General features: G+C 42.7%; 2 protein-coding genes across 3 annotated transcripts in view; one reads left to right on the top strand and one right to left on the bottom strand.

Annotated features, from left to right (window-relative positions):
• The first annotated feature begins 2,229 nt into the window (after positions 1 to 2,229).
• On the top strand, positions 2,230 to 8,115 carry TMEM252 (transmembrane protein 252). The gene is made up of 2 exons (XM_055294570.2): positions 2,230 to 2,576; positions 5,636 to 8,115. Exons 1-2 carry the CDS (start codon positions 2,299 to 2,301, stop codon positions 5,868 to 5,870), a joined length of 513 nt encoding a protein of 170 aa, XP_055150545.1. The 5' UTR covers positions 2,230 to 2,298; the 3' UTR covers positions 5,871 to 8,115.
• Positions 8,116 to 12,078: 3,963 nt separating this feature from the next.
• Positions 12,079 to 25,702, bottom strand: part of PGM5 (phosphoglucomutase 5) — a 179,589-nt gene continuing 165,965 nt past the window's right edge. The window contains exon 11 of one of the 2 annotated variants that reach the window (XM_055294400.2): positions 12,079 to 13,573. In XM_055294400.2, the coding sequence (XP_055150375.1) occupies positions 13,484 to 13,573 (90 nt within the window). In that variant the 3' untranslated portion in view covers positions 12,079 to 13,483. Of the gene's footprint in view, positions 13,574 to 16,579; positions 16,747 to 25,702 lie in introns of those variants that run through there. The other variant, XM_063609925.1, reaches the window with a different exon arrangement.

Below are 25,702 nucleotides of genomic sequence, written 5' to 3'. Positions count from 1 at the left end.
CATTATCCTGGGGCTTTACCATCTGCCTGTTCCTGGGACCCAACTCCTTGTGCAGACCTTTCAGCTGGGGGTCCTGGGTCTTCCACAGATTTTTGGAATTATAACAGCAATGATAATAACAATATTGGTGAGGGTGATTATAGACAACATTCATAGGGCACTCTCTGTGCCAGGTACTGTGATAAATACTTAACATTGATTGTCTCCTCTGATTTTCAAAGTCCTAAGAGAATTTTTTTAGTTATTTACTGCTGTCTAAAAAATTGCCACAAAACTTAGCATATTTTAAAAAAATACTTTTTTTAAACTTTTGACCTCTTTTATTTGTTAAAATAGTCACATCCATATACATGAAATGATTTGATCATAATGCATTCATTGATTACGGCTCTTGCCGTCTTGTGGCATCCAGAATCCTGCCTGAAACGTTTTATCTCACAGTTTATGTGGGTGAGGAATCCGAGTATGACTTACCTGGGTCCTCTGCTTCAGGGTCACTTAGTCAAGGTGACGCTTGTGAGTAGAGTCATCTCAAGGCTCAGCGGGACGAGGATTTGATTCCAAGTTCACATGGTCATTGACAGGATGCAGTTCCTCATGGGCTGATGGACTAAGGGCCTCAGTTCTTCAATGACTGTTGACCAGAACCTGCCCTCAATTCCTCGCCTCATGGGCCTCTCCAATATGGCAGCTTCCTTCTTCAAAAGGTGCAAGCCAAGAGGGCAACAGAGACAGTCTGCTAGGAAGATGAAAACCACAATCTTGTGTAGCCTCCATGGAAGTAACTTCCTATCACCGTTACCATATTTTATTGATTAGAACGAAGTCACTAGGTCCAGCCTACACTCAGGGGAGAGGATTACTTACATAAGGACATAAATATCAGGAGGTGGGATCCTTAGGGATCATCTTAGAAATCTTCCATCTCACGGTTTGGGGAAGGAGGGAATAAGAGCTGTTTTAAGATTACAAAGACAATATCAAGACTAGAAGATCAAGGTAGTTCAAGGTCAAAATTGAAGCTAATAAAGGTAAGGCTAAGGGTTGGAATGGAGAAGTGCCTTATACAGCTTTTGATCCACACTGTCTTCCTCTCTAATATCCATGTCTCCCAGCCCTAACACGAAGGTAGAGCTAAGGAGATGGTGGGTAAGAGACTAAAGGTTATATGAGGGATTACTGGGGCACGGCACAAAAAACTGCTTCTCTCATTGGGAAAGTAATAGAAAATAATGGTAATGGAGTAGTGGAGTGGAACAGCAGCAAAGAGGAACTGAAGATAAGCTATCGTGAGTTAAAGCAACCCAGGGTTCCTATGGGAAGGAGACTTTTGGCAGAGACGTGCCACAGTATCACATAAAAAAGGGCAGAGCCAGGGCATAAACCAAGTCTGAAATAAGCTATCCACAATCAAAGACAGTCAAGCTAAAGAAAACAAATTCCAGCCAGGAAACAGAAGGCTGGTTCCGGAAAGATTTTTTGAGGCAATGCTGCCTAGAGCAGAGGTGTGGAGGGGAGGACGGGGAACATTATTAGCAGCATCCTCTAAAACGAATTCTATTTCATATGTACTTTATGAAAGGGGGAAAGATTGCAGGAATTACAGGCCCGAAATCCCCCCAAATTCCCGAGGCTCTGTCTATTATAGTCCTTTTCTCCAGCACTCTCCTTCCCCTCCCACTCAAGCTCTTCATCTTGTCAACAGAGCAGGAATCACGGAGTTCACACTCTGAACTTTTGTCTTGGAATTATGCCAGTATCATAGTGTGGGCGCAATAAGTGGGGATTCGTTGAGGGAGGCAAGACAAACATGTTAACAACATTGAAGAAATGCCTTTTTAGTACAGAGAAAGGGAGAAGGAATCAGGAAGGGATTTCTTACCAAACCACAAAGAAGATCGTTCTTTAAAGAATGCTAACTTCTCCAGCTTTTAGTGGGGAATTGCCCTGCGTGGGGATTAAGAGACCAGCGCCTTTTAATCAAAGGAGGGCTGTACGTTCAAATAACTGGGAACAGCTGAGTGTCCCACCCAACTCTGAAGAGCAAAACAGCTACACGAAGCCACTCCTGCCTGCAGTATACAATGCTGTGTTTTTTGGCTAATTCTCCAAGGATATTACACTTACTTTCAATGGTTAATGAATAGCTTCTACGTGCCTGTTTCATTTAATTGTCCAAAGGCCAGTGGGTCCCAGAGCATATAAAGCTGCAAGCTGGCTAATGAGCTCATTCTCTTAGAGCAAGCAGGGAAGCAGAGGAGCGGCAGAGTCAGGGTGCTGGGTTCCTAAGGTGCAAGAATGCAAAACAGAACTGGCCTCATTCTCTGTGCTCTTGCCCTCCTGATGGGTTTCCTGATGGTCTGCCTGGGGGCCTTCTTCATTTCCTGGGGCTCCATATTCGACTGTCAGGGGAGCCTGATTGCAGCATATTTGCTTCTGCCTCTGGGGTTTGTGATCCTTCTGAGTGGAATTTTCTGGAGCAACTACCGCCAGGTGACTGAAGGCAAAGGAGTGTTGAGGCACATGCTCGAACAACACCTTGCTCATGGGGCCCTGCCCCTGGCCACAGTAGACAGGTACGTGCTGACAGGCAGAGGGATCAAGAAGGGCTGAGATGGGCTGAGTTGTGTAAGATCTGAGTAATTTCTGATCCTACTATGGAGCAACTTACATGTCCCATGGGCTGTCTGTCTAGAACCAAAGCTTTATTATCAGGGAATTACTCTGGGGTTGTTACTAGGAAGAATGGCGCCGTCTTTGGGGAAAACCATGATGTAGGGGCAACTCATCTCAGAGAAACCCTACCACCACCCCCAGTGAAAACCCACCTAAGCCAATTTAGAAACCCAGGCTTTTTCGTTATATCATGGCAGCTGTCATTAATTAGTGGCAGGTGATGGTTAGTTACTTCCCATAACCTGGGATAAGGTTCTAAGGCAAGCAAGTCCCAGGCCAAATTCTGCCACACAACAAATGAGGAAGCAGGCATAAAATGAGTCCTGGAATCTCTGTGAGCTCAGAGAAGTCCCAGTTTACTGTCCTTTTAGGTGTTGTGATCTCACCTTGCATAAAACATTCCTTCAGGGGAAGGTGATAATATTCTAGAGGCAAGATTCATTCTATCTCACCATCTCATACATTAGGACAGTTATCATCAAAAAACAAAACCAAACAGCTAGTGTTGGTGAGGATGTCAATAAATTGGAACACTGTGCATTGCTGGTGGGAATGTTAAAATGGTGCAACCACTGTGGAAAACAGTGTGGAGATTCCTCTATACATTAAATATTGAATTACCGTTTGATCCAGCAATTCTACATTCTGAGTTTATACACAAAGGAACTGAAAGCAGGGATTCAAATGGATGTTTGTACACCAATGCTTCTAGCAACATTTATTCACAATAGCCCAAAAGTGGAGACAGCCCAAATGTCCATCAACAGGTGAGGAGATAAACAAAATGTGGTATATACATGCAATGGAATATTAGCCTTAAAAAGGAAGGAAATCCTGGCACATGCCACCACTTGGATGAGGTTGAAAACATTATGCTAAGTGAAACAAGTCAGTTACAAAGGGCAAATATTGTATGATTCCACTTATATGAGTACCTAGCATAGTCAAATTCATAGACACAGAAAGTAGAACAGTGGTCCCAGGGGCTGGTGGAAGGAGAGATTGGGGACTTATTGTTTAATGAGTAGAGAGTTTTAAGGTGATGGTTGTAGAGCAATATGAGTGTATTTAGTGCCACTGAACTATACACTTAAAAACAGTAAATTTTATGTCATATATATTTTACCACAAGAAAAAAAGATTTGGTTAATCTTATAGTCAGTATCAGGCAACAAGAAACCTCCTAATTCTTGGCTAGCCACAGGACCATTTGGGGATAACAGCCTAGGCATCATTCTCAGGATACAGGCTACAAGACTATAAATTATTTTGCCCTCTTCGTGCAAGAGTAGAAAGTATCTAAAATATTTTAGCTACTCCATGTATCTTGAATATAAGTAATCTTACCAATGAGGGTCCACTTTTGGCATCCTTTATGCTAATTAATAAGATAATAATTATGAAAACTAAAACTTATTTCCAATGTTATACTAACCAGCAGAGTTTCTGGGTTTGATTAAAAATTAAGATAAATGAAATGATGGTAGAAGATGCCTCTAGAGTGATGATTTCTTTTTGTATAAATGTTAGAGGACTACCTCTAGAGTGTGCATTTCTGATAAATGTAACTGATTGCCTTTAGGATATAGCTTAAATTGACTAACACTGCATAATATTACAGTATACTGAAATGTTTGAAAGTAAATTACGGACATCGTGACACCCCCATTTTACTGCCTCTTCTCGCTGCATATAATTAGATGCTCATCCCACGCAGAATGGCTGGCAAGTCAGCCTGGGAAGTCACATTTCTCCAAAGCATTTGCACTCAAAATGGATACCCAGGTTGAGATATCAAAGCAAATGGGTCTCCAATGATGGAATTCAGGGGACTGGGAATGTGGATGGCAGTTGAAGGAGGGTGGGGTTGGGAGAGGTAGCTGGGATTTGGGGCAGGCAGCAGTCATCCTGGAACCTTTCAAATCACTCCAGGGAACAGCTCACCTTTCTGTGTAAAATGCCTTTACACATGTACCCCATGACTCAGCCTTGGCTATTCTGAGTGAGGGCTGAGATTTACGCCTTACAGTAGACAGCTTCTTCAGCTCTGGCTTTGGGCCTGGTAACATTTGGAATGGAGTTGTGGCTACAAATGGCAGTCCCTGTTCTGTTGTGGTTACACACCATAAACACTCCCTGTAGGCACTGGAAGGATCACTCTATAAATACACAACTCAGCCGAGCTCACCGGTCTCTCTTCTTCCCCTCTCCCCCTCCCCCAAATTCATTCATGATGGAGAAGCCAGGAGGATTTAGCAATTAGCAATGCTGGGCAAGATGATCAATGAGAACATCAGCCCCCGAACGAATGGCTGCTTTAGCCTACTGGCATAGAAAGGGCTGCAACTGAAATTTGCATAAAGTTGTCAGTTGATATCATTTGAGAAACGAGTATGTTTGTATGTTTTCTTTGAAACTAGGTACTGAGTCTTGAAAGGGTGTTAGGATAGAGACATGGCATCTGATATAGTTCAGAGATGAGCACAGAGTTGGTTTTCATTCATTATTTTGTTGGCTGTGATGATAAGAGAAAGTGAGTGCAATTGAGGGGATGATGCCATGCGAGAAAGGGAGCAAGGATGTGGATGGACTAAGTACTCGGTAGAGAGAAGTTCCCTATCCAAAGCCCCCACCTCCTCTAATGTTGACAAGGATCTCACACTGAATGGCCCTGTTTCCACGAGCGAATGAGCAATAGAGAAGGAATAGCTTGGCATAACCCACCGGGAAAAAAAATGTGACTAGAGGCAGGCATCCTGTGGCTGATAAAAAGGTTCTTTTGGAAGAGCAGCACATTTTTTAAAAACTGGTGATGCCAGAAAGAGGTACATCTGTTTCAAGAATCCATGTTTCTTAACAGTTTAGCTTCGCACAATTTGAGCTGAGAGAGGCAGCCGTCTGCCTCTTTGGCATTAATGCCTAAATAACGCATGCATGTTTGTGCTGTTTTGTCCCCTAGGCCAGACTTTTACCCTCCAGCTTATGAAGAGAGCCTGGAGGTGGAAAAGCAGAGATGTCCTGCAGAGAGAGAGGTCTCTGGCATTCCTCCACCTCTATATACAGAGACGGGCCTGGAATTCCAGGATGGAAATGACTCCCACCCAGAGGCCCCACCATCTTATAGAGAATCCATAGCTGGCCTGGTGGTGACAGCAATCTCAGAGGACACCCAGAGGCAAGGCCAAGAGTGCTGAGGCAGAGAAAGCTCTCCAGCACTCATGATGCCACCGCTGTGGGGAGCAGCTACTGATAATAAAGGCAAATGAGGGACTGTGGGAGGAAAGGCCCCACCAGGGATCCCACATGAGAGCTTGGGGAGGGGATGACAGCCCTGAATTCCAGACATAATTGGCCATGCCAGGGCAGGGCCGGCCAGGGGCCCTGGAAGGGTGTGGCCAACACCAAGCAGACATTTCAGAGGATTCACACTAATCTTAACCCCGGCAGGCCTTGGGTCCCCAAAGGTGTTAACTCTGAGAGCTCTGCTTACAGAGATTCTTTCTGCTGTCACTCAACTTCCCTCCCATCACCTCAACTCCAGCCAGGGAGGAATAGATGCTGGTTGTCAGGACAGCCACATGCCTTCCTGTTCTATATCACCTAGTAATCTCAAAGGGAAGGTTTGTTGTTTAATTTATTGATTGTTCAGCCTTTCGTTTTGTTAGCTTGTTTCCTAGTTACCTCCAGCTGACCATACTACCAGAGTGAGGCAGTACTTCACATCCTGGGAGATACGCCCTCGGAACCCATGAATGTTATTTTGTATTATTTTATTTTCATGATATGTATTTTTTCTATGTAAAAGGAAAATGACTGTAATATTTGCCTTCAAGATGGTTCAAACACAAAATGTTAAATGAGCTGTTTTTTAAAAGAGGTCCTTATACAAATAAGCATGATAAGATTGCTTATAGACCCAAATGAAATAGACAGAATACTTAATTCATAATACATGGAAATCCGGGGTATAGGGTGGAATTTGTACTGGCCATAGATGGTATTAATATACCACTTGATATAACTCTCCTAAAGGTTAAAAATATTTGTATGTAATTCAAAGAATCCCCATATAAATCCCTAGAATTTGAAAGACAAGAAACTCTAATGATGTATGTTCATCATTAACAGGAAATTTCTTGTGTCTCAAGATACAGATCTTGACTTTTAGACTTAGGACATTCATTTTTAAATCCGTTGGTTTCTACTCAACTTTATTATATTTTATTGTTTTCTTTAAATACAAGACGAGAAGTCTGGTTGCAGGGTGGTAGAGAGAGATGCAGCCTGATGCTTTTGAACTTGGGCCAAGAATCTTCATCTCTCCGGGCCTCAGTTTTCTCCTCTATCAAGTGAGGCATTCATGCTGGCTTCACAGTTGTGGAATGCCTGTTATATGGCAGGCTCTGTGCCATGAGCTTTTCATGCGTGTTAGCCCTCATTCCATCTTTAAGAGACAGGCACTGTGATTATTCCCATTTTACATATGCATAAAACTGAGATTTTGAGAAGTTAAGAAACTTTTCCAATAACACAATGACTTCTAGGAGGGTGAAGAAGGGTCCCTAGAGGAACATGGGAGGACTGACTGACTTCACGCTTTTGAGCTAGGTAGCCCTGTCTAACTTCTCTCCTTCTAGGAGACAGTTTGGATTTCTCTCTCCCTTCAGAAAATGGGCTGTAACAGAAAATGGAGCCCCAGGGTTGCTGCAATATCTTAAAGCCCTTGGAGAAGTGGCAGAGATTGCTTTAGGGTTAATCGGCTTCTTTTAAAATATGTAAAATGTCCTCCAGGTTTTCTGCCTGGAAACTGGTCCCTTGCCTCATAGCAGAGTTTCCCCCGATCATTACATGGATGATGAAGAATGATTCCCAGTGGAGATAGCCCTTGGTGAATGGGCACAGGAAGGGCTTTAGACAGTTGGTGAGAAGGATGTAGATCATTCAAAGAGGAAGAGCGTGGTCAAGATGGGATGGAGCCTCCTCTGTGGCCTCATCTTCTCCATCATTGCTGAGTGCGTAGATTAAGTATATCCTGACAAATGCATAAGAAGCTTCATAAAAGGAAATCCTTGTCCATGAAGCATGAATTTGGGAATCTGTTATTTGAATCCTTGGCATTGAGGGCATAAAGATATGAAGGTCACTCATGGTTGTCCAATAAGGAAGTGATCATTTATTAGTAATGTAACTTATTATTCCTCTCTTGTCATCTCTTTCTATCCCTCTACTAAGACAGTTGTTATCCTGAAATTCTCCCTGGTGGTCTGAGCACATTCACTGACTTGAACAAGGACCATCATTGGTCTTTTGTCCAGAGTCTGCATTTGTAATAGATAGTTTTTCCAACTACTGGTAGTCAAGTGAAACAAATGTTGATTTTGGTTTACATAAGAAATAGTTTTAATCTCTTTACCGCAATAAATTTTGTACTTAAATTTCTCTTTTGCCATTTTTTTTTTTTTTTGCGTCAGAAAAAAAAATCAATAAAAGACCCTAAGTCAAAGTTTTATTCTCTGGTAAACTAACGCAGTGTCAGAATGCATTGATCTTTCTGCAAACCCAAACATTATTGAACTCTAACTGCTGATTTGGAAAATAACCTGGGTGTGTCTTTTTGAAAATAAAATACCAATAGTTATTTGTTGATTTTTTTAACATTTCATGTAAGGCAGAAATAATATCTTGGCAACGTGAATCAGGGCAGGTTCCAGAGAGTGACTGCATATGTACTCTGAATCATGTGTCAAGAACAAGGGTAGAACACAAAGCAAACTCTACATTCGAGAGACCCAGCAATTAAAATCCACTGGACAAATCAGACAAAAGTATCCGATTGTGGTTCATAATAATAATATAGTAGTCATCGCCTAGAGGATTCACTCAAGATAAATAGATACTGCCTCTGCTCTTCCTTCTGAGGTTTATAAAATTTACGGTCATGGATTGGAAACCGCAATTCCGTGAATGACAGGGAGAGCACATGCAACATGAGAAAGTGAAAAGAGAAAAATCCCCATTACAAAGAGTCTTTGCTCATTCTCTTCTCTCAACTGCGGATGGTGGGTTCATATGTCAATGGGGAAGGGAAGTTCTCAGCGTTGAAGGCCCTCCAGTATTGTAATCTCATAATGTCCCTTTGAGCAGAACGTTTGAGTAGGCCTTACCACCACTCCAGAAGGTGAGGATAAGGTCAGTTATCCTCAATTATAGATTAAGTTGTACTGTGTCTTTTGCATATCTGAGATGTACTGTGTTCATTTTCGACCTTCCATGCAAAACCTTACCAGTGCTTTTACTGACAGTCCTATCTATCATTTAAGATTCTATTTAAATATACTGTCTTTGGTGAGGCATTGCTCTAGCTCACCTACATTGCAGGGCACATATTAGGTGCAGATAGGCATGGAAAGATGATAAAGACATGGATTCAGAATCTATATCTTCTCCATATTCTATAAGGTTCCATGACAACCTAGGCTGACTCACATACCAAGTGGGCTGTCAACTGCATGAGCTATTTCTTCTAGTAAGGACTCCAGCTGGTTGGAGTGGAACAGGCATTCTGCTAAGCTCTGCTGCTTGGGATAATCTCTTGCTGTTTGTAACTGTCAAAGGGCCAAAGACTGATTACTGGAAGTTACATTATTTCCAAAGGCACACCGTTTCTCAGACCCTTCTACACTCGGGGATCGGAAGCTCCTTAAGACAGGTGTCTGGGATTTCAGTGTCCACATGTTTTGAGAGTATTCAGTGCATGATCCAGCAATGGAATGGAGTCACACAGTTATGTCATTACCAGCTCCTGCAGGTGCTTTTCAAATTCCCTACACCCATCTGAACGTCAAAGTAAATCCCATGCCTTACACTGATCCATGAGACCGTGCATCAAGCTTCGACTTCCCATGCAGAAAGCCTGCATGCCACGTGCAAGCCCTTCCACCTATAACATCATGCAACACGATTTGTCCTGCAAATACTGTGGATGTATGCTGCACTCAGATCAGTAAAAGTTGACAAATGATCTCATTTTAATAATGACTCCCTATCCATTTTCAAGAACATTTAATAAACTCAAGATTCCTGGGTGATGCAAAACAAATTTTTGTTCTGGGGGACTGGCTGACACCTGGAAGGATATTTAGCATGTTTGGTTTCCTACTACTGCCACTAAATGCCTCTCTGGCAAATACACACACATTTCCGAACACCCGCCCTGGTTGAAAACCAGCATGTGATGTATAGTGTTGCTTGCCATTTTTCTGCAGACACGTGGTGCAATGAGTGAACCCCTCTGTAACAGCTGATCACCAGAGTTGCCCTGGCAGTTGCCACACTCTATCCATAGTTTCCTCTATGATTGACTCTTGCAGTTCCCATGAAATTTGGGGTCTTTAAAGTCATTTACTATTTTTTTTTTTTTTTTTTTGAGATGGAGTCTCATGTTGTCACCTGGGCTGGAGTGCAATGGCACGATCTTGGCTCACTGCCGCCTCCCAAGTTCACGCAATTCTCCTGCCTCAGCCTCCCGAGTAGCTGGGATTACAGGCGCACACCACCACACCCGTTTAATTTTTTGTATTTTTAGTAGAGACAGGGTTTCACTATGATGGCAAGACTGGTCTCGAACTCCTGGCCTCGTGATCCACCCTCCTCGGCCTCCCAAAGTGATGGGATTACAGGCACGAGCCACTGCACCTGGCCAAGTCATTTACTCTCAAAGATCAGTGGCCACAGTGGCTACAGCCCTTTTTTTTTTTTTTTTTTTTTTAATAGAGTCTTGCTCTGTTGCCCATGCTGGAGTGCACACTGCTCCATTTTGGCTCACAGCAACCTCCACCTCCTAAATTCAAGCTATTTGCCTGCCTCAGCCTCCCGGGTAGCTGGGATTACAAGCATGCACCACCACATCTGGCTAATTTTTGTATTTTTGGTAGAGACGATGTTTCACTATGTTGGCCAGGCTGGTCTCAAACTCCTGACCTCAAGTGATCCACCCACCTCGGCCTCCCAAAGTGCTGGGATAACAGGTGTGAGCCACCACGCCCAGCCTAGAGCTTCATCTTTAAGAACATAAAGAACATTATATGGGGAACAGTGACTTCCTGCCTCTCTCCTCTCCCGAGAATTAGCCAAGAGGACATACACATATAGTTTGGCAAGAGAAGTTTGGATTTCAAGTAAGGCAGAAATAATATCTTGGCGATATGAATCAGAGCAGTTTCCAGAGAATGACTGTGTCCTAGACCCACCAAAAGACCTTCCCTTGACAACACAGCTGAAAAAAAGTCTGTCAAAATAGGCAGCTATGCAGCTGCTTCTTCCGGTGGCTGGGCCCAAGGCTTTGCTCTGCCTGACATTCACAACCCTGTGCCTGCTTCAACCCCATGCATCCAAGCCAACTCCTCAGGAGACCCCAAGCAAGTTTCCTCTCCAGCAGTCCTAACCCTCATCTCCTAGTCTGTCTTCTGACTCCACTCATCCTTGATGAAATTCTATAAATGCTTACAAATCCCAAGAAACTCTACTCTTGGGGAAACCACTCTCCTACCACCGTCTCTGAGTCTATTGCCCGTCTCTGTGTAGTCCCATAGCACATTATTTGTGCCTCTCGTAACATTTTTGTCTAACTGGTTATTTGTGTATGTTTGTCATAGCCTCCTATTCCCAAATTATAAACTTATAAGATCAGGAATAATGTTTTATCCATTTCTCTGCCCCATCTAAAACAGAACTCTGCCTAGAGGAGTTGCTCAACCAATGTTCACTGAATGAATGAATGAACAGATGGATGAATGGATGGACTGATGAGTAAATATATACTTGGGCTACTGTCCACACATGACTCCATATCAAAATAAAGAAATACAATTTTTATGTAAGCACTAATTTACATTTGAACTTACAAGTTAGAGATCATCAAAAGTTCAGCAACTTGAGAAAATAAGTATTTTCTTACCTAGAGCTGATACACCTAAGGATACATCTGAGCGTCCCGAGCAAGACATCTGTGATTAATGAACACATGGATGGCTGGCATGGATGTCCACTCATGAGACAAGAACCTGAGAATCAAAGCTATGACATGAATTTGATTCCACTGGTGATCAATCTTGAAATGTTTTGTTTTGTTTTAGAATCTTAGCTCAAAGCCACCTTCCTATTATTTTGAAATGAAGACAATTACAGTGGAGGTCTAGATGCCGTTTCAGTTTCTGCTGACTCCCAAAGGCAGTTTTGAGTAACTTACCTTTTCTGTTCCATTTAATACATGTCTCTAGTCATAATAGTGAAAAACAGCCCTTGCAGGTTTTCTGAAAGGCAGATTTATCAGGATAGGTGACCAGTACTGGAGTTTCTCAACTGGCGAGACAAACACATAAGTAAAAACCCACAATCCTTGGATAAGGTTGAAATTAGGAATTTCTTTTTTATTGGCCACTAAATGTCCTAGCAAGTTTCTGACAGAAGCACAGACAGAAAATGGAAACAAATACCCTACTGGGAATATTTCCTTGCTTGCACTAACCTTGACTACAGCAATAACACATTGCTTAACAGTCAAAGTGCACCAGGTCATTTCCGCAAATGGCAGGGTGAGTGACTGTGCTGTTCCCAAGGAAGCAAAACAGATGCAAACAGGTCCCACGTGCCGGGTGTCCTGGCTGAGTACGGAGGAGGCTGCTACACCGGCAGTACCCTTTTTCCAAGTGAGGAAAGCCAGCTGTGACCCTCTGCTTGCCGGCAGGCGTCTCCACCCGCCCCTCCACCATCCTGCCCATAGCTGTACCACCAATTACATTTTCTTCCAGCATCCACCTCATTTCCTACTTTTACAGCATTTCATCCTCTCCTTTTGCAGCCATTACAAATAAGATCGGAACTGTGTCCAAACAAGTGCATTAAGATAGGCCCCTATTGGCAAAGTCAAAGAGCTCTCACACATGGTGGTCTTTTTGTCTTCTCAAGAGGAACTTGTATAAACCCATGTACCAACATACTTGGTGTAATCAAGGAAGGGTTCCCCCCAAATTTTAAGCATTTAATTGCAGAGTCTTGTCAAGAAACTTCTTCCCAACTTTACAACTGAATGGCTGAATTTGAAAGAAGATATCCAGCTTAATAGCTAAAATAATATTATTTACAAAATAAGAGAGGAAAACACCTATTGATATACTTTGTTGGAAGTGCGCCATTGTGATTTGTAGAAAGCTTTAGAAGATGTGAGAGAAGGTGGTACAGGGATGTTGGGGATGGGATGCGGGAGGCAGGGCCATCAGGTGGGTGGCAGGAGTGAGGTGGGCTGTTGGGAGTTCTATAATAAAACCTTCCCCCATTGTAGACCTGACCTAGGATGAAACGCTAAACCCTCCTCCATGCTGGGAGTGTCTCCTCCTGCCTGCCCAGAGGCACCTGAGACTTAGGGTCAGTTTAATTCTGGCACTGTTCTCTCTTGTGATTTTAGAACATTTTCTCACTTGGCACCAGTGATGCACAGATGTTGTGATTAACAGCTGCCTAGCCCAGTCGTTGTCAAAAGGGGAGGTTCCTTTGTGTGATAAAATGTAGATATCAAATTATAGTGCAGCTTTAACAGACAACTAAAGGCCCTGCTGCATCTGGAGGAACAGGACAAAACCAAAAACAAATGGATTTTTTTTCTTTTCCCACCCACCCTCTATCCCCCAAAAGCAAAATATCTTTTGTTTTTCCAAAGTCATAAGAGGCACAAACAGGTAGCAAGAAGGCATCAGTGAAGCATCTCCCGCTGAGCACTCTCTTTCGTCCTGGTGAGTGATCTCTCCTCTATTCAGGTGATGACAGTGGGTCCCCTCCGGCCAGTTCTCTCATGAATCTGGGATATTTTCAGTGCGATGGCTATGAGAGGGCTCAGCACTGCCTGCAAAAGGAAAAGGAAAGTCTGTGAACAACTCAAATCAGTTACATTTTGGGGCATTCTGATGGATTTCTACCATAAGCATCTGGACTCAGATTCCAACTCACTGTTTACAGGCAGAGTCTTCATGAGCAGGACATTTGCTTCCTCCTCCACCAATGGAAGTTGGAATGGGCAGGGCAGGAGAGTAGGGGGAGAAGGTGATCTCCAAAGTCTTAACTAGCTTCAAAAGAAATTTATCTATAATAGGAAAATGTACAACCCAACTACCAACCATGAGAGCATTGTGAATTAAGGGAGTTCAGAAAAACCCCAGTCTTCTGCTGCTACACCCTCATCCTCACCACACACACACACGCGCACACACACACACACACACACACACAAGAATAAAAGCTCATTCTTCACCCTAGGGCCATGGATTTAAAGAACCTACAATCCTGATGTTTCTGAAATGACAGACCAATTCATTGGCCAATGTTGCAGAAATAACTGATCATGCCTTCCCATCAGATAACACTGGGCTTATGAGGCACCTCAGTGGATTCCCTGGAGGAGGTGGGCATGCTTTAGAAGCCTAAGGAATAGGTTCTTGGGAAGGTGAAGGGCATGAGAAGGAGGAAGACTTATTTCTTTCTTATTGTTTCATGGGATTGAGGCATTGTTTTCCAAGGTGTGGAGCATGCAACACTCACAATGATTTTCAGTGGTGCAAGGATATGGTATTGCTAATAAAACAGTGAGAAAATCAGTGTATTTTCCATTCTTCTTCAATCCTTCTGATTTCATCAAGGAGAAACTCTGTTTGCTGCCAATCTTTAACACTTTAACCAAGATGGTGCATGCCTCAGGCAAGAGTTACCCAGCTCGAATGTAATGTCACTGAATGTTTTTATTGAATTCATGTTCATGGTGTGCTTATATTTATCAAGTGGTATTGTTTATTCCATGTAGAGTACTTTTATAATAAATGAGTATATTGAGGTAAAAACAGAGTGAGTCAATTTAAGGACAAATATTGGCCATGCGTGGCGGCTCATGCCTGCAATCCCAAAATACTTCGGAAGGCTGAGGTGGAGGATCCCTTGAGCCAGGAGTTTAATACCAGCCTGAACAACACAGACCCCATCTCTACAAAAAATAAGTTAGCTGAGTGCAGTGGTGTGTGCCTATAGTCCTAGCTACTCGGTAGGCTGAGATGGGAGGATGGCTTGAGCCCAGAAGTTCAAGGTTACGGTGAACTATGATTGCATAACTGCATTCCAACCTGGGTGACAAAGTGAGACCCTGCCTGTCTCTGAAAAGAAAAAATAAAAATAAAATAAAAAATAAAGACACTTACTAATATAGAGATACTGATAGAAAAGAAGTTTGGGTAATATTAGGATAATGGAAGAAACAAAAATTCTGTAATTCAAGAAAAGAAGGCTTGCATTTTGGGAGGGGGAGAGGAATTCAGTTCCTTGTGGGCCCTAACCTATTTCCATGCATGAAGGGAGTGTACACATTCCAATCCACACAACAGGAGCACAAGGAAATGCACAAGGTACAAGACAGCACAAGCAATCCGTTGTATCCTGAGTGGCATGTAGATACAGAAGAATCCTGAGAGATGTGAGCCAGTCTTGTTGGGAGGGACCTAAATGCTAGGGTGAGGTGTAAGGTTTTAATTCATTAGGCAAGGGGAGGCACTGAAGTGTTTTGGGCTGAAAAGTGACATCAGAGCTGTGCTTTGGAAATATTGATCTGGCAGCAATTTATGGTTATATGTATTGAATTATCTTACTCTGTGAAGATGGCTAGATGGACAGGCTCACATAGACTCCTGGAAGCTGGAAGAAAAGTGAAAATCTAGAACACAAGAAAGTGGCACTTTCCTCTGGTCCCATGTTGATCATCTTGATTCGTAAAACAGAAGGGATTCTTTTCCTCTTAATAACCCTGTTGGTGCCCAGAAACATTTTACACTGGCACATTTCACCAGGACATATCCCACGTGATGCCAAGATAGAGGGATCTCTATTCTTTAGGAGCAAAGTGCCCATTTTGTACAGAAATTCAATTATTAGCTTTTGCTCCTCTTCCTGTCTTCTCTTCCTTATTTCCTGCTCCCCCTTTTTGGTTATGTAATTCTTCATTAACATCTGTCAAAGAAGTTAAACTCAGACAGAAAAAGAGAGTGAAGTTAAACTCAATCCCTTTAGCTGAGGTTTTAGAGGGCAAATAAAGATAAACATATACTATCCTATTATTTTAAGAAAATGCAATGAAAATGAATTTGAAACTTACAGAACTAAAGGATTAAAACATACTCGGTTTTACATCATTGTAAATTTCAAGATTTTTTGACTCCGCATCTTTAAGCGGTGGTACCTATTGGCAAAAGGGTGGGGAAGCAAGTTTTAACAAATACTGTAAATACCAGAGAAGTTCTCTTTTCTGATCTCCACTTAACTCTACAAACTAAAGCGTGCTTTCCACTTCTTCAGTAAAACATCCTGACTCAAGTCCGTAGCTCACTAGATGTCCGTGACCAATAGATCACTTTCTTATACGCTCACCTACTTCTACCTTCAGCAGTTGAGTTCTGTGTTTATCAGGAGTCAGTTAAGTTTGTTCCCTATACGTTAATGCCTATTGTACTAATTATTGAGACTATGCAATTTAATTATACGTAAACCAATGAAATGTAAATGCAAATAAGAAGACTTTTTTTTTCTATGAAAATTAAGTTGAGTGTTTTGGAAAGAACAGATAATGGTGATTAGCTAATCGTGTCAAATAAGATGTGGGTGAGATACCACAAAATATTAGGGAGAAATTTTAAAATTATAGAAGAATTATTTTTTCAGGTTGCTTCACAATTGTCCTTAAGTTACCACTGTAATATAAAGGAATCAAAGACAGATATTATAGATGACGAATTATGAGTGGGAATCTTTTGAAGAATGAGGATCACAATGGCAAACAGTATGCGCATATTAAAGAAAAGGTCTTGGGCAAAAATCAAAATACTGGCAAATGCATGTACATCTATATGTTTTATGATACAAATGTAATAGGATATCTGTGTGTATAGTGGACCTGCTTAACTCTCTTTCTGGATTCATCAACCAAGCATTTGTCCCTTCTTCTGTTCATGTCAGAGAAGAGGGCTTCCGTGGTGCTTATGCAAGCTGAAGGGAAGAAAATGGCACATGAGGAAACCCCTAAATATGAGGACTCCCATCCTGAGCCGAGAGCCCTGGGCAAATCTGGCACAGATACCATGGAGTCATCTGCCTTCAGGGAAATATGAGTGTTTGGGAAGAAGCACATCAGTGATAACCACCTCACTGATGTTCAGTCTTTTCAGCCATTTTCCAGGAACCACAGAACTTCTTTAGATTTTGTATGACCCTAGGAAGGCCCAGGAAGAAGTTCCTAAAAATACCCAAGACTGAATTTTTTGCCAGCTTTGTGGAAAGGAAACGTCAAGTTAAGCTCCTTTTTTTTTTTTTTTTGAGAAGGAGTCTCACTCTGTCACCCAGGCTGGAGTGCAGTGAGCGATCTCGGCTCACTGCAAGCTCCGCCTCCTGGGTTCACACCATTCTCCTGTCTCAGCCTCCTGAGTAGCTGGGACTACAGGTGCCTGCCACCATGCCTGGGTAATTTTTTGCATTTTTAGTAGAGATGAGGTTTCACTGTGTTAGCCAGGATGGTCTCGATCTCCTGACCTTGTGATCTGCCTGCCTCGGCCTCCCAAAGTGCTGGGATAACAGGCGTGAGCCACCGTGCCCGGCAAGCTCCCATTTTTACACTCTTCCCTGAGTGTATAAATTAAACAGTCATGTATCACTTAATGATGGGGATACATTCTGAGAAATGCATCGTTAGGCAATTTCATCCTTGCGCAAACATTATAGAGTGTACTTACACAAACCTAGATGGTATATATCTTTTTATTTATATATTGTTTTCCATATGGGAAACCAAGTGTCCCAGCACCATCGCTAAATATCAATCATTTCCCCGACTTGATTCACAACATCAGTATCAAGTGCCATGTATCAGGTTTCTATACACGCTCCATTCCAATCCTACGGGGCCACCATGGAATATGTGGTCTGTTGTTGACAGAGATATCACTACGTCATGCATGACAGTATATATGTGATAGAATGAGTGGCCACATCATGAGGGCAGAAACTTTGTCTTATTCAGGGCTAAGAAAAGTATCTACTGCTTAGGAGATACTCAATACATCTTTGTGGAGTAAATGAATGATATATTTGACAAAAAGATGATGAGGCAAATAGAGACTCCTGTGGGCATTCCTGGAGGACATTGTGTGCATGTGGGAGGGTCAACAGTGCTGGGTTTTTACTCATGTTTTTCTTTAGAAATCACACCTCTGATACATGTAAGCCCCAAACACTTCTCTCATATCATCAACCATGCCTCACAGTGGGTGGGAGTTAATTTTCCTGAGGCAATTGGAGAGGCCGTTGGAACGAGGAGCAAAAAGAGGGGTTATGAACTGTGGATGTGAGTTTTCTAACATGGAGCTGGAAACACAGAATTTCAAAAGCAGAGAGGAATGTAGATTGGTGTCATTTGATTTCTTCATGGCACAGATGAAGACGCTAAAGACCAGTGCGACACAGGATTGACCCACGGTCACACATCTGTTTGCTGGCTGAGCTGGGATAAGAACACAGAGTGGCCTGCTCTACTGCACTTTCCATCATACAGTTCTGCATATAAGATCTGAGAGTGACAAGGACAAAGAGAGAAAGACAAAATGCACTGAATGGGGAGGAGCAGGGAAATTGTGGGATTGCCACCCTATTGGACCAGATGAGTCCCACATCAGATGAGGAGTTGGGCAGGACTGACTAGTCTTCCTCCCTGACCAAAACCAGGCAGACAGTGGGAGAAGAGGTGTTCTCATTTATGTGGGTTATGTGAATGTCCTGGAAACTCCAAAATAACCCTTTGTGAATAAAGGAAATAAATTAATAGAGACTTTAATCAATTATGTTAGAGTATAGCATTGTTTTTCTAATTCCGGCATTTTTTTAGAGTGCCTAACATATTCTTTCTACAGTCAAGGGTAGGAAGCAGTGAACGCTTATCTTGCTCCAAACCACACAGGCCATGCATCCTTTCAAGATGGCATCTTCTGCCACCTTGCAGGGTTTTCTGGATGTTTGCTGTCCACTAATGTAGACAGGCTACAGGGGGAATTGGATCCTCTCTCTATTTAAAGTTTTGACACTATGTTTATCATGAATTTTTTGGACATTGATTTTAATTTTTTTAAAAATTGCACTACAATATTTATCTTGATTACTGAGTATTTTGGCATCCACGCCCACTTAAATTTTGCACCCAGTTAACCTCACATTAATCCTAGCCCACATAAATCCTAGAGTAGGTTTTAACTTGTCCCTATTCCCTGGAAAGACAGTTTCTCTTTTCACTTTCTCTCCCATCTTCTCTTTTGCTTTATGTCATTGTTATAATCCTGTTTCATGTAAATTAGATCCATTAAAAAAAAAACAACCCTAACAAACTGAACTTACTCTGGTAGAAGCAATAGACAGGAGGGATGTAAATGATCTGAATGTCACAAGACTCAAAGTAAATAGTTAACTGATTTTTCGGAGGAAAACAATACCCTAACCAGAATCATAATCACTTATCAAGCAAGATTGGTCAGAATCTGTGGAGGGAACCTAGTGCTGGGCTGGTATCTATGAGGAACATACATTTGTACAGTTGGGGAAGGAGTGGAGCCACGGGTGGAGAGCGAATAGGTGTGGATGACGATAATTCCCATAGTTCATCTTTTGGGGCAGGCAATACAAACCAGAGAATGCAGGTAGGTCATCCAACAGCAGAAAACACTGACATTTTGGCATCCATAAAATAGAGATTTATAACAAATGCTACTTTCTCCTGATCCCTAGGATCAACTAACAACACTCCCACTTTGTTTAAAACCTGCTAAACCTGAATGCCCGGTTTTTTCTGGGATTTCATGCAAACACTCATCTTTAGTCAATATGCTTTTGCATGGTCTAAGGGAGTGGTTCTTGAACTTGAACATGCACCAGTATCCCCTGGTGGGTCTGTTAAAGTGGAGACTGCAGCACCCCTCATCCTGAGTGTCTGATTCAAGGGGTCTGGGTTGGGGCCCAAGAACTGACCTTTCTAACAGCTTCCCAGGATGCTGTTGGTCCAGGAGCCACACTCTGAGGACCACTGCTCTAAGGTACGCTAATTATTGTGCCTGTCAAATGCTTTGCTCCAGCCCGAACCCAGGCTGCATTGTTTGCATCACATGATCCCACTCCCTGGCTGCATCTGATTGGACCAGAAGTGGCTGTCTGACCTACAGGCAGCCAATCCAGAGGCTGGCTAGCAACCTACAATACAGCCTGGGGCAAAAACTTCACCTAGCCTAGCAGATTATTTGCCTCAGGGATTTGAACTGTAAGTAATGAAAGAACGGACAGTTAGTAGTGGGAACTAAATCAGCAGGTTGTAATTAATTAACCATGAGGGCATACGACTCCATGGTAATCCTGGATTATGAGAAAGCACAGACTCTGAGAAACATGACAAAAAATGATAAGAAAGCAGGGGGAAACCAGAAGAATTAAAGAGAGCAGAAGGAAATAATAAAGGAGTTGGTAGAGAGAAAACAATGGCATGACTCCCAATTATCTCTGAAGATTCATTACCTCCCACTAGGAAGGCCTGAGGTGGTAACTGTACTCCAGGTCTAGCCTCTGAGATTTGGACACGTGACAGACCCTACTCTTGGCTTTCTGGTGCTAACTTTGGTCTCTTTGCATATTAAAATCAAAAATTTTAAGCAAATTAAAACAAAACCACAATTAATTTGAGTGTTTATCTAAACACTCAAAATGTGTTCCTCTTAGATTGTTTTGAGGTATCATCACGGTCCAGGATTCTACCACCAACAAACCCAAAAGCTTTTTTTCTTATGAAATGTAACATCTTGCAAACCAAAATTAACTTCCTCGCCATGCCAGTCCATGGTGCCACCTTCTCTTTCCTGCTAGGAGCAGATCCCTCTGAGCTCTCAATCTGCTGAGCTGGAAGTACTCCTTGGTGGGTCCTTCTCCCTTTCCTGTACATCCAAGCAGTTGCCACAACCTCTGGTTCTATTTCTCCCCATCTACTTCCTCATTCTCATCCCCATTGTTTCCTTAACACAGTACCCCACCATCCTGAGCTTGCACGAGTCTGCTGTCTGTTCTCAGTTTCATCAGAGAGAGCTTCTTTTTACAAGAGACTTGTTCACGTGAGGTTCGGATGGCTTCACCAAGGCTGTGGTCAGCCACTCTCAGCCTGGATGTCAGGCTCTTGACATTTAGATTTTACCCTCTGTGTTAGGCAGAATAATGGTCCCCTAAAGATATCAGGTCCTACTTCCCCAACTCTACAAATATTACCTTATTTGGGGAAAAACAGGGGTTTTGCAGACATGGTTAAGGAACTTGCAATGAGAACATTATCCTGGATTATTCAGTGAGCGCTACATGCAATTGAAATTATTCTTATATGAGAGAGTCAGAGGGAGATCATACACACCCAGAGAGAGGAGAAGGCCACGTGAAGGTGCAGGCAAAGGCAGTAGTGATGCGGCCACAAGCCGCTGAACGCCTGCAGCCCCAAGAAGCTGCAAGAGGTAAGGGAGGGATTCTCTCCTAGGGCCTCCAAAGGGAGTGTAGCCCTGCCCACTCCTTGGTTTCACACTCCTGTCCTCCTGAGCATGACAGAATACCTTTCTGTTGTTTTCAACCACCCCGTCTGTGTAATCTGTTACAGCAGCCACAGGGAATGAGTACACCCTTCCTCTCCACTCCTCCTCCCCAATCCCCTGCCTGCTCCTTCTCCCACCTGCCCACCCCCATTAAGCTGTGATCTCCCAGCCTGAAGCAGCCCCTCCTCTGACTTTCTCTCTCTTGCACTTTTTAATGCATCGTTCTTTCAGTTTAGAATGATTTTAAAATCTCACCCTCCCTCAAGGCGTCCTCCATGAAATCTCTCTGAACACCCCTACCCCACCCAAGTAGGACCTCTCCATTCCCTGGACCCCTCTCTATTAATTCCTGTGGTTTTTTTCTTCTTCTTGAATTATAGGAATTTGTTGGGGAGCTTTTCTCTTCCTTCACCACAGTTCAACTAAAGTCTAAGCTACTGGGAGGTAAAGTTTTTCTTAAAAGTCTTTGTTTCCTTCACAACACGTATCTTACCCACAGGAGATGCTCAAAATAATAATTGGTGGGTTTGGAATATTCTGTCAAAAGTGAGCTATTGGGTGTTGAAGGCACTGGGGCGATCTACTGAGAAACCACCTTGCTCTTTGTGCCCCCTTCATCCACAAGATTCATCCCTATTCACGAGGAAGAGATGAAGCTAGCCACCCATCCCCCATGTGCCTCCCCATCAATCTGAGTGAGGGTCCAGGCCTTTGTGCTCCTCATTACCTGCCTGGGAAGGCTTAATAGGCACTTGGGTGGTTCCAGCTGAGCCACTGAATGCTAATGTGAAGAAGGGGCTGGGGTGGTGGCTTAATAATTCCAGAGGTGAAAGAAAAAGAAAGCTGCCAATCCAGGAATGTGGTGAAGGGAAAAGGATTGTGCATTCTGGAAATCGTGTGAACCTGAGTCTCCTTGGATGCAGTACCGCTGAAGAGGAAAGGAGGCACTAGGAGGAGGCTGGCCTGCGGGCAGTGACAAGCACCACCAGGAAAAAAAACTCTATGCCCATGCCGAAAGCAGCACAGCAGACAGGTGGGCAAGGGTTCAACAATCAGAGATGGCATGGCTGAGCAGCAAGGAACCCCATTGCAATGGCAACCATAGAGACCCACTCTCTTCCCCAGGGCAGCATGAGGCCTCCTGTGCCTTCCGTTCCTCTGGACTATCTTTGATGATCTGGAAAAGGGAAGGGAGCCCCAAATGATCACTACCAAGCTTCCTGTCTATTCACATGGGGGTGGTGAGCTAGAAATGGTTTGATTTGTACAATAAAGAAATGTGACATCCCTCACATCCCAAAAGTCATGGAACAATTCCTATCTTTTATGATGATAAACCTGGAGTCACCCTCTGGCTTCATTTCCAATACAACTCAGTGCAGGAGACAGGTTCTGATTATATTGCCCTTCAAATCCTCAACATCCGTGCAATGTAACAGAGAGAGCCAAGAACAAGGCCACTTTATAAGAAATCCTGCCCACGAGGATGACAGGGAGGGGGAGTGGGAATTCATCCCAAGATCCTCTAGCCAAGCAGGACTCCTGGCGAGGGTCTGCCTCTTCTGGGAGGAAAGTGCCTTCGTTCTCACAAAGAGGCTGTCCACCAGCCCTTTGTCCTGTGCTCACCTATGGTGAGGCGCCTTTTCCTAATCTGCACAGACGTACCCTAAATGCTGTTTTACCCTAAAGGCTAAATGCTGCATGTTTACAGTAGCCCAGGTTCTAGGTAACTAAGATGACTAGCTATTTTAAATCCATTTTGGAAGCCTATAGAGTAGAAATTATCACTGAAAATGAAGTCAAATACATTTTTGCTAATAAAATTAAATGAAAATACTAAACATTGCAGACATGTTGATCCTTATTATAATACATACAACCCCCATCCTAACTTTAATCCCCTTTTCATGTCATAAACCTACTTGTCTCTCTTGATCCTGAATGGACCTAAAATTAGCCAAAATAGACAATATGATAAATGACTATAGATAAATCTGGATTTAGAGCCCAACCCTCAGAGAATCAATCTATCTTGTCCATTTCAGAAAAATAGCTCTTCTCAAAAGTTCTCTTCTGAGGAGGAAAAAAGCTATTCCAAGACAGAAGTAGATGAAATACTCCCAAAGAGGCTCAGCAAAGTGAAACTAAGCTAGCATTTTGGGAATGCAGCGACCTGCCTGACAGAAACCAGATTGGCCAGGGGGGCGTAGCCTCCTTCTCCACCACCCTCCCCACGTTTGCAATTGATTTGGGACTTTAGGAAGTGAAGGCATTTAGATTGCAAATCCAAGATAAGATAGAAGAGTCATGAAGCTGATTTTTTTTTTTTTTTTTTTTGAGACAGAGTCTCATTCTGTCACCCAGGCTGGAGTGCAGTGGCGCGATCTTGGCTCACTTCAACCTCTGCCTCCTGGGTTCAAGCAATTCTACTGCCTTAGCCTCCTGAGTAGCTGGGATTACAGGTGCACACCACCACACCCAGCTAATTTTTGTATTTTTAGTGAAGACAGGATTTCTCCATGTGGGCCAGGCTGGCCTTGAACTCCAGACCTCAGGTGATCCACCTGTCTTGGGATTACAGGTGTGAGCTCCTAAAGTGCTGGGATTACAGGTGTGAGCCACTGTGCCAGGCCTGATATTCTTATTCAAATGTGAGCTCTAATTGGCTCCATGCCCTGTGGGGATGAAGAAGGGGAGAGAGCAAGAGCGCTGGCCGCTGTCTGTGGGAGCAGCTGAGAGGCTTTAGGCACAATCTCTGATCCCTTTCACTGTGCTGCTGAATACTACAAATCTACCTGCAAGAGTTGACAGTTTAAATTGTTAGGACTGTTTCCCTGGCCATGGTTTCCCTGTTCCTCTCTTCTTTCTTTCTATCCACCTCTCCCCTCACCTTCTGCCACCAAAACATTGCAAAAGGATAGGGAATTACTAATTGGTTCAGATCCCCATCCCTCCCAAATGTCCCTCTCATGTCTTCACATTTCTCTTCATTGGGTATATCCACACTAGGCTTCCAGGTTTCTTTCACGTGTAACACACTTGCTAGTTCAAAGGGAAATTAGGATCTCCTCTGCCTTTACCAAATCGTTAGCAGAAATAAAACTTCAAGATTGAAACTGAGGTTAAAAAAACAAAAGGGCCTTTGCCTCTCCAGTTTGTTTCTCAAAGGACTCTCTCCATTCTCCATTTTCCTCCTTTGCCTCCCTTTGTTCTCCAAAAGACCTCAGAAGCCACGATCAGTGTTCTCAGTCCTCACTGCCATTTTAAATAGTTTGTGCCTTGGATTCTAAGTTTTGATTCTTTAGTAATTTTGTAATAGCTGGCACTGAATACCCAAAATGTGCCAAGCGCTATTCCAAATTCATGTATTGAATTAATCTCTAAATAGTCTATGAGGTAGGTGGTATGATTCTCATTTTACAGATGAGGAAACTGAGGCTCGGACGCATTACATAACTGGTGCAGTCACATGGCAATCAAGCGTCAAAGCTGAGCTCTGAACCTACTCAGTACTGTGATTTTTAACCTCAAAGCTAGGCTGTATCTCACTACCTAGATTGCCCTTATACTGAGGGAAAAGGTTTCATTTTCTGAAAGTTTATAAATATATTTGTCTTAATGCCTAAAGTTTCCCTGTTTCCAGGCACACTATTTGAAAATTACCTTTTTAAGGATTATGAAATATAACAACCACAGGGAAACGCAAAAAATTTAACATACTCTAATTATATGTAAAACTGATGCTTGTCTTTCTGAAGACAAAGCCTATTTGAGTTCTAAATGAACCCATCAAGTCGTTCTCCCTTGTTAGCATACTGTCAGCACATATAGCCTACGTCCAGGTTTTTTCTTTGGCAATACCTTTTTATGATATTAAAGGATTTCCCTTTGATTCCTATTCACAGAATTTTTATCATGAAGAGATGATACATTTTATCAAATGCTTTTTTTGTGTCAATTTTGTTTTCATTTTTGAATTCAGTTGCCCTTATAATACTCTGTATTCTTTCATTCCTCAGCATATAGGTAATTTTTATACGTGTCCCCTGTGGCATGAAAAGAATTTACACGCTGAGTTGATGTTGCGTGGTGTAGTATCTATATATGTCTATTAAGTCAGGTGTGTTAACTAAGTTGTTTAAATATTCTATGTTCTTACTAATTGTACACTTATTCTAATAATTACTGACAGGGGTGCTAAAATACTCAAGGGCAATTGTGGAAATTTTCTTCTTACATTTTCATCTCTCTCTCCCTCTTTTTTTGTTTTCTTTATAAATTTAAAACTACTGTGTCTTCCTGGGGGATTTAACTCTTTTATCAGTTTGAAGAGTCTCTCTTTATCTTTAGCA

This window comes from Symphalangus syndactylus, chromosome 9 (assembly GCF_028878055.3).
Source record: "Symphalangus syndactylus isolate Jambi chromosome 9, NHGRI_mSymSyn1-v2.1_pri, whole genome shotgun sequence".
Taxonomy (NCBI): domain Eukaryota; kingdom Metazoa; phylum Chordata; class Mammalia; order Primates; family Hylobatidae; genus Symphalangus; species Symphalangus syndactylus.
Note: the sequence above shows the minus strand (reverse complement) of the source record. Positions and strands in the feature narration are given on the sequence as shown.